At 51.2% G+C, this 9515-nt stretch overlaps 1 protein-coding gene across 2 annotated transcripts; it reads right to left on the reverse strand.

Moving 5' to 3' along the window:
- Positions 1 to 514: 514 nt before the first annotated feature.
- On the reverse strand, positions 515 to 6249 carry MAGEA9 (MAGE family member A9). Of its 2 annotated transcripts, none has more exons than XM_023201541.1 (4): positions 6166 to 6249; positions 2401 to 2487; positions 2172 to 2242; positions 515 to 2096 (listed from the first exon to the last, which is right to left on the reverse strand). In XM_023201541.1, the coding sequence occupies exon 4, from the start codon at positions 2029 to 2031 to the stop codon at positions 1087 to 1089; it is 945 nt and encodes a 314-aa protein (XP_023057309.1). In that variant the 5' UTR covers positions 2032 to 2096; positions 2172 to 2242; positions 2401 to 2487; positions 6166 to 6249; the 3' UTR covers positions 515 to 1086. The 2 variants fall into 2 exon arrangements, with proteins under 2 accessions (XP_023057309.1, XP_026304493.1); XM_026448708.1 differs by lacking the exon at positions 6166 to 6249 and adding an exon at positions 5645 to 5725.
- Between the last annotated feature and the right edge of the window lie 3266 nt (positions 6250 to 9515).

Below are 9515 nucleotides of genomic sequence, written 5' to 3' on the forward strand. Positions count from 1 at the left end.
ACCCTTGCAGATGTTAGGTATCCATCACCTAGCCCCTGCACTGTGTTCAACCACACCGAGAGGAGAGCGCTGGACAATTTCCTTCTATTCCTGTCCCAGGTGGAGACTCTCCTCTGTTCATCCACTATCCAAAAGGAACTGCTGAGCAGTTCTCCAGTCCAGGCCTTTCTCTCATCCTCTGAGAATCTGGCTCTGGCACCATCCAGCTTCAATAGAATTACCTCCCCCAGAAGCAATTGCAGTTTCCCAAAGCCCGAAAGACCCTGGCTCAGGGCATATACACTCGACTGCTGTCACCTAGAGCCCCAAACCCTCACCCACGTTTTATTTTCCTCTAGTTCTTCGAGGACATGGCACCACCTTAATTTTAGGATTGTGGCTCCTAGACTTCACCACCCTATGGGGAAGGGGTGGGTCTGGCTTACCTAGCCTCTCTACTACTAACCCAGGGTGTTCCGAGTAACAGATGCTCAGTGCATGTTTGAAGAAAAAATGAGCCAGTGAACAGGAAAAATTATTCTTCCAATTTTTATTTCTCTTACATTCTCAAGGAAGCCAAGCAAATCCAGGTATACATGTATATATTTTAATTTTACAGGGGAGAGAAAGCGGTATAAGGCAAGAATTAACTACATTTTCATTTCATTATGAGCTCTCTTTTGCTGCTAAGTTCAAGTTTCTAAAAAAATTATTAATTCCTCTGCTATGTTATCTTGCCCCAATTCACAAAATAACAGGGATTTCCCCATGTGAATCAAAAGTAAGAATCTTACTCTTAAATAACATAAACAGCAATAAGTGCGACTACTGTCATTCATTAACCTCGATGGTGAAGTTCATTAAACTGACCATTAAAAGAACATTTGAACAATTCCAAAAGGGAGCAAAGATAAATCTCCAAATAACCGAACAGACAAGGAACCCAGAGAAAACATACAGTGTGTTCACTTTCACCCACTGCCACTGAGAACGCTGATCGCTCTCTTCAAACACAGCGTGAAGAATGGGCCTCATGTCGCATGGGGCAGGGCAGCTGCCGGATGGGGCCCTGACCCCACAAACATTGGCCCTGGCTGCAGCTGGTGCTCAGACTCCCTCTTGTTCCCCTCCGAAAGCCTCTTCATAAAGGGATGGGTAGCAAATGGGCTCTCTTGCATTGACCATGCCCAAATAATTTATGATCTGCTCATAGGTGGTTTCAGCGTGGGCCCTTGGACCCCACAGGAACTCGTAGCATGCAGGATCACTGCCGGGCACCTGCCGGTACTCCAGGTAGTTTTCCTGCACCCAATCTTGGGTGAGCAGCTTCCTGGGCTCCCCATAGAAAACGTGCTCCATCCCAACATACACCCCCATCACACTCAACGCTTCCCAGATAACCTCTTCGGGGGCGCAGTTGTCTTTGGTTAAGATCACACCCAGGATAATGATCAGGAGGGCAGCCTTGGGCATGCTATGATCATTACCCAGAATGCTATCGCATGAGAGGCCAAGAGCAGTGACAAGGATGTAGGAGGGGCCGGCGGGGTCCACCTCCTGCACCTCAGTGCCAAAGATCAGCTGCATGAACTCGGAGGCTTTGCCGAAGATCACAGGAAAGTAGTGCTTGTAATTTTTGATGACACTCTCCAGCATTTCTGCCTTTGTGACCGGCTCCTTGACGCGGTATTTGTGGAGCAGGAAACGAACCAACTCAGCCACCTTCAATTTCAGTACTTCTTGGAACATGAACTCCAGGTGAGCTAGGTCGACCGAGGTGCTTGGCCCTTCCTCTTCTTGACTGCTGGAGCTCTCATCGAATTGGCTCCATAAAGTGTAGTAGACGGAAGTGGAGGAGGAAGAGCCTCCCTGAGGACTCTGGGGAGGACTTGATGACCCAGCAGCGGACACCTCCTCCTCGTCATCAGAGGAGGAGGTAGCCTCCTGCTCCTCGCCTGTGGGATCCTGTGCACCCATCAGGCCCAAGTCCTCTCTTTGGGCTTCAGGGTCTTCATCAGGCTTGCAGCGCGGACTCCTCTGCGCAAAAGACATGATGACTCTGGTCAGGGCAGCAGTCGGGAGCGTGGGCAGGAGCTGGGCGATGGAGACCCACAGGCCTGGGGAGAGAGGGAGTGTGTGAGAGACTTCAGCTGAGAACCAAACCTTGGCGGTTCTAACAAAGGCTGACTTACAGGTCTTCTTCAGTGCTGCTCTGGGGCCTCTTGGGGCTCCTGTCCTCCTGGTCAGCCTGTCCTCTGAGAACCTGAAGGCGGAAGTGAGAGGGTGACTCAGCGTGCGGCTGGCCTGCAGAGATCAAGGCTCTATGAGTGACAGTAGGATGGATGGGGTCAGGTGCTCTGGGTTCACATGCGTGCTGGGGCAGGTGGGGCCCTTGGTGCACATTCAGGGCGAACACTTCACCTTCACTGCTGACACTGCCTTGGCCTCTTCTGCTCTGTGACCTGAGGACACTGTCTCAGACCAAGGCCTGCCTGCTTCCTGGAACTCCTGGAAGAGGAATCGAGGGGCCCTTAGGCAGCAGACTGCAGGCAGAGCCCCGGTCCCTCAGTGCCGCCAAGAGGGCGGGCTGGACACTCTTGAGTTCTACACACTTCTGGGGCGGATGGTTCCCTCTGCACTCATTCAGGGCCCTCACCTTTCTCCTGGCAGGGACCGGATTCCACTCCTCTATGTGCCTGGGAATCTCTCAGATCAAGAGCTCACATCCCTGATATGGAACAGAAGGACATGTCCCAACCAACATCTGGACACACCTGCCCAGGGTTTCCCTGGAAGTACAGTAAGAGATGTCCAAATTCAATGGGGTTCATGTGTCCTGGGATGAGGATACTGCCTGGTCCTCATCTTGATGCCTGCAGGGTCTGGAACCCTCCCTCTGTTGACCTGAGGCCCTACCTCCAGGAGACACCTGAAGACAAAGTGAGGGGAGTCCGTCCACCCAGCGGCTTCCCTCAGCTGACAGAAGGGGCAGGGTGGGGCTAGGTCCTCTGTGTTTGGTGAGTGGGGTCCCCTCAGTCTGCACCTTGACTCCTGGCAGGGCCTGGGACCCTCCCTCTGCTGACGTGTGCAGCCCCCTCAGACCAAGGCCAGCCCTCCCTGACACCAATGATCCCAGGACGGAGGAGGGACCTCAGCAGACAGCCCTGCCCAGGTTCTCTGGGGTGACAGTAGGGACAGGGCAAACTCTCTTGATTTGAGAGTTTCTCTGGCCTGGTGGTACCCTCAATCCTCCCTTAGGTTCCTCACCTGGACTGCTGGCCAATCCTGGGTCCACTGTGTCTGTCGAAGAAAGGGGGTCCCTGTTTTGTCCACACACCCTCTGAGAACAAAGTCCTCACCTCCCTGAGATCCAGAAACAGAGGTGAGGAGGCCCCACATCGGTCACCCCTGCGTGGGGTGTCCAGGGCTGACCCCACCAGTTGACCCTTTCGGGTATGAGGTGGGTGTTCCAAAGTCCTCCTGTGGGTTATTCATTTTTACTCCTGCTGGGGCTTATATTTCCTCAACCCCCAAACCCTTGAGATGAGCAGACATCTCCCTTTACACCAACGCCTCATCCCCCTGAGGGTTCCTCAACTTCCTGCCGTGGTACAAGTGAGCTTGCCACTTAGCGCCATCCTTGATCAGGCTCCCCCCTCTCCCCCAGATCTAAGAACAGAGTTCACCTAGACTCTGTGGGGTGGCTTCTTTCTGGGCTGGGAGTACCTCCATTCCTCATGAAGGGGGTACACCTTGGGTCCTGCTGATCCTGGGAGTCCTCCTTCTGCTGACCAGGTGTGGATCCCTCTGTTGAATCTCTCAGTGCCCCTGGGATCAAGGTACTCACCTCCCTGAGACTTCTCACCCAAAATCACGTGGCAGAAATGAGAGCATGCCCCATGTCATTCCTGCTTGGGGCCACCTGGGGCTGAGAATAGGTGACACCAGTGTCTGTGAGGTCCTTTGTTTTTTGGGAGCATGGAGGTACCTTCTGATCTTCGGTCCTCACCAAACTCCCTCCCCGTCACTCCTGGAAGACCTTGGATTCCACCCTGTGCTGACCAGGTGTGGCTCCCTCTGCTGAGCTGAGGACGCCCCTTGGACCAAGGCCCCCACCTCCCTGAGACCCGGGAGGCAGAAGTGAGGGGGCACCTCATGGTCACTCATGCATGAGATACCCAAGGCTGACCAAAGGAGCAGGTGTCAGGGGGCTTCGTCAATCTGGGTGTCCTCTAGGTATTCATATTTACTTCGGACAGAATCTGGCCCCTGCCATTTTGCTGAACCAGAGATGAGTCTTGCAGACCAAGGACAACTTCTCCCTTAGATTCTCTTTGAGATAGTGTGTTTTGGGGGTGGGGGAGCACTTCCCTTCCTCACAGTCCTGCCTGGGGCCTCCCAAGACTGACGGCAGGGGCAGGTTTCCTAGGTCTGGGATGAGAGATCTGGTGAATCCTTCCTCAGGGCTCTGGGACTCCTCCTTCTGCTCACCTGAGGCCCCACTCCTCATAGCACAGCCCTGTCCCCACTGACACCCGATCTCAGAAGCCACAATGCACCACATGTGGCCACCGTGCCCGGGATAGCCCAGGCCACGATCCCCACTGAGCTGGACTCTGGGATCCCCTCTGTCCTCCATCTTGTTCCTTCCCTGGTCTCCTAGAGGGCTGGGCCCCACCCCTCTGTGGACCTGAGTCTCTATCTGTCGGATTCCCGAGGCTGAATGAGGAGGCGCCTCGGTCTCAGATGGGGGTGGGGTGGGCCCCTTGTCCTGGGGTGCTGCGTACCCTCAGGCCTCCCTTGTCTCCCAGCAGGACCTGGGCCCTCCCTCTGTTCTCCCGCGGCCATGCTAACGATACCAAGCCCCTTGCCTTGGTCAGCCCAGGATGCAGACATCAGGATCCGCTTGCCCGCCATGCCCGGAACTTCCCAGGGTTGACTGCAGGGGCAGTGACTCCCTCTATGGGGCCTCAGCCCTCCCTCAGGGTCCTGACCCTGATGCCTGGCAGAGCCTGGCCCCTGCCCTCTCCTAACCAGTCCTGCCATGGTCACACCAAGCTCTGACCCAGAGTCCCCTGGGGCTTAAGCGGTGGGGTGGCGAAGGGGGGTCCAGCCTGAGAAGTCCGCCCCCGGGTGGTCCAGGGCTGGCAGCAGAGGTGGTGCTGGATTATTTGGGACCCTCTATCTGGGGTGGGGGCGTCCTCAGTCCTCCCTCAGCGTCCCACCTCACCTCCTCACAGGGCCTGGGCTCGCTTCCCTCTACCGATCTTCAGCCACCACTCAGAACCAAGCCCTTGCTACTCTCTGACCCCCAGTGCGCAAGTCAGAGGCCTTACATCCGGGCACCTGGAGCTTCTCTGGGTTGACAGCAAGGGCCGAACCGGATTCTGCCGCGGGAAACTTGGGGGGGGGGGGGGGGGGGGGGGGGGGGAGGATGGAGGTGGGGAACCTGAGGCTGTAGGTCACGGTGGTGGCGGCTGGGTTAGGGGTGTGGAGGCCTTCGGCCCTCCCTCAGGGTTCTGACCTTGATTCCAGTCAGAGCCTGGGCCCAGCTTGATAAGCCCGACTCTGCGGGGTGATCCAGGGCTGGCGCAGGGGTGGCGCCGTATTATTTGGGGTCCTGTATCTGGGGTGGGGGGTCTTGAGTCCTCCTTGAGGGTCTCGCCTTACCTCCTCACAGAGCCTGGGCCCGCTTCCCTCCGCGGATATCAACCCACCCCTCAGAGCGAGGCCCCCGCTACTCTCTGACCCCTAACGTGCAAGTCACCGGTCTTACATCCGGGCACCTGGGGCTTCCCTGGGTGGACAGCAGGGGCGGAACGAGATTCCGGCGCGGGGGAGTTGGGGGTGGGTTGGAGAGTGGGGCTGAGGATGGGGCTGCGGAACCTGGGGCCGTAGGTCATGGTGGGGTGGGGGGGTGCCCAGCCCTCCCTCAGTGTCCCGACCTTGATGCCGGACAGAGCCTGGGCCCTGCCCTCTCCTAACCAGCCCTGCCCTGGTCACACCAAGCTCTCACTCCAGAGTGCCCAGCAGCTTGAGCGGCGGAGGGAGGGAGTCGGTCCAACCTCACAAACCAGCCCCAGATCGCCCCCGGGTGGTCCAGGGCTGGGAGCAGAGATGGCACTTGGTTCTTTCGAGTCCTCTATCTGGGGTGGGGACGTCCTCAGTCTTCCCTCAGCACCTCACCTTGCCTCCTCACAGAGCCTGGGGCCGCTTCCCTCCACCGGTATGAAGCCGCCCCTCAGGAGGAGGCGTGTCCCTTCTCTCTGCCCCCCAGTGCGCGCGTCAGTGACATCACATCCGGCCTCCAAGCCTGGGCCTTCCCTGGGTCGACAATAGGGGCTGAACCGGGTTCTGGCGGAGTTCTGGCGGAGTAGGGGTGGGGATGGGGATAGGGGCCCTCAGTCATCCCTTAGGGGGTCCTGTCCTTGATGCCTGGGTCTGGATCCCCATCCTCTGCCGATTGGGTCTGCCCCTCTGGGACCAAGTCTCTGACCCCCAGTCACATGAGGTGGCAGTGAAGGGAGGGATGTGGTCGGGGTGACAACATTGCCAGGGTCTTCCAGGGCTAACAGGAGGGGCTGAGCTGGATTCTGTGGCCCCTCTATGTGGGGAGGGTGAACCTTCAGTCCCCACTCAGGAGGGTTCTCCTCCTGGCTCCTGCTCTTTGGTGAAGTGATGGGTGGGAGATGATCTGTTTATATCACCTTTGAGCATTTGCTCAGCTGCACGCGTTGCAGAAAATGGCTGCAGGTCCAAGCCTAGATGCTCCCTGGGGGGCTGCAGCACCTGTGATTGTAGGGCCTCTGAGCGAAGATGCACACCTTCCCATGGAGGCTCCTCCCCAGCCAGAGCTAGACTTTGCAAACCTTTTGTCCTAGAAGATTTATTTGTACAGGGAGGAGGCTGAGTAGCAGCAAGAGATTTGGAGAAGCCATGTGTTTTGAAGGTATCCGACATATCAGAGTCCAGATTAGTGATTTTCATATTTTAATCCTCATTCATATGGTAATACATTTTACATTGTATATGTACATTATATATGTTATATGTACATTTTGTTTATATACATACCTGTTTTAGACATCATATACATTTATGCTTATATGTATATATACATGCATATATATCTTTATATCATATATGTATAATATTTGTACTTATATGTATTTATCTTTAGATACATATTCATTTGTATTTGTAGACTTTATACTATATATATGCACACATATTTTATTAATATCTACTCATAGTATGTGGGTTTCACACATACTTACTATTCTATTCCTAGTTCATTCTTTATATTCCATTAAAATAATAAGTTTTTGGAGGGCGGGTCTTCTCCTACTAAGTTTGTTTCAGGTGGTTGTTAGCAGAACTCTGGAGCCATAGTGTCTCAGTCAACTCAAATTTCCTGGTGTCCTGATATTACCCCAGGGCTACTGGCACCAGATTTTGTGGTGTTGCCTCAGGTTGTGCGATGATGTGGGGTGGAACACTTTCTCCTACCTATCCTGTAATCTGCCATCTATGCAGGGTACAGACCTCCTCGATTTCCCTGCTGCTCCCTGGACCCCAACACAGTACTAGTTGAGCACAGTCTTCAGTCATCCCCAGGGCTTTCTCTGTTTTGATGTTGATGTGTACACACACACACACGCACATATATATATATACACACACACACACACACATACATATATATATATATACATACATACATATATATACACACACACACATATATATATATATATATATATTTGTCTTTTCCCTTCTATATTTTTCTGGGGTTGATTTGGGGAGCAGAGCACAGCAACCTGAGCTTGGTTGTCACTTTGGCAATGACAGTTAAGGCACTCACTCTGTATTTAAGTGGCATTTACATCTTTGCCATATTCTGTTCCCCATCAAGGAATATGGTATACAGATCCATTTACTTGAGATTATTCCCTGAGTCTATCAGCAACTTCGCACAGTTGCTTCCATAAAGGTCTTGTTAGGCTCTTCTTATTCACATTGTGGATTTTAATGCTGTTGTGAATGGTATATTTTCTATTTTCTATTTTATGCACTAAGTTGCTTTCGTGTGGCAAGGCTCTTGATTTCACTGTAATGATCTTCTATATGATGTTTTCTGGAGTCTTTTACTCGTTTGAATAATCAATGTGTCTATTCCTTTGAATTTTCTATGCAATCATATAGTTAACACATACTATCTATTTCTTTGCAGTCTTCGTATCTCATTTTCATTTTGTCATCCATAGCTCTGGCTCTTTTTCATTTTGATATTCACTGCAGATGTGGGTGGTAATGGTGACAGCATTTGTCAATGACTGGTCACTGCCGTGAATGGCAGAGCTTCTGACATTTCACATTTACATATGCTTGCTGCTGATTTTAGGAAATGGAAGTTCCTTTTAATGTTAGTTTGCTAAACATTGTTAATTTGTACTTACATAGAATTTCTTTCAGAGCCTTTTCCTGTACCCATTGTGATGGCTGTTTTTTTTCTTCCAGTCTATCTTGTATGCAGGGAATTAGAATTGAATTTTTTGCTAACATTTAATCGTATTCTTATTCCACGCGTACAGGTGGCTTCTTTGGTTAATCCACTGTTGTGTTGGATATGTGATTATCTGTTTATGAGATGTGCTGCGATATGAGTGAACACTTGCCTCACAAATTCTTTTCGTGAGTGCTTGGGTGCCTTCGTCTGTTTTTGAATCCAGGAGAGCGAGCCTGGGAGAATGAGTTGAACAATTGCCCATTTTTTGGATGCATTGGAAGAGTTGAGATAAGATGGTGACTCATTTTCCCTTGCCACTTGGCTGAACTGGCCTCCAAAATTTCCCGTCCTGGAATATTTGAGGGTAGACTGAACTTTGAATACACTTTCAGTTTGTGGATGTCCCATTGGTTTTATCCATTCACCTCTTCAAGGACATCTTGGTTGGTGACTATGAATAAACTACTACATACATTCGTGTACACGATTTTCCATGTGAGAACCCAAGTTTGCAATTCACTTAGGTAAAACCTAGGAGTATGACTGATGGGTCTAATGGTAAGTCTGTTTTACTACCTAAGAAAGGGCCAAAAGGCCTTCTAGAGTGAATGTAACATTTTTCTTGTCTACCAGCTATGAATGAGAATTCCACATCCTCTCCAGAATCTGGAATTCTCAGGTATTTGAATTCTATCCATTGTAAAAGGTGGGTAGAGGAATCTTAGTGCTGTTGACATTTGCATTATTAGTGAATAATTATGGTGATCATCCTTTCATATGTGTATCTTCATTGGTGAATGTATATGTATTTCTATGTATCTTCATTGGTGAATGTCTTCAAATGATTTCCATCTTTAATTGGATTCTTTGCTTCCAAATGGTTGAATGTTAAAAGTTTGGTATTTATTTAGCATATGACTTATCAGACATCAGATTACTAATATTTTCTCTCTATCTATATATTTTGTCCCTTCTAACAGTATCTTTTTTTTCTTTTCTTTTCTTTTCTTTTTTTTTTTTTTTTTTT

The sequence above is a fragment of the Piliocolobus tephrosceles genome, chromosome 12 (assembly GCF_002776525.5).
Source record: "Piliocolobus tephrosceles isolate RC106 chromosome 12, ASM277652v3, whole genome shotgun sequence".
In the NCBI taxonomy this organism is placed as follows: Eukaryota; Metazoa; Chordata; class Mammalia; order Primates; family Cercopithecidae; genus Piliocolobus; species Piliocolobus tephrosceles.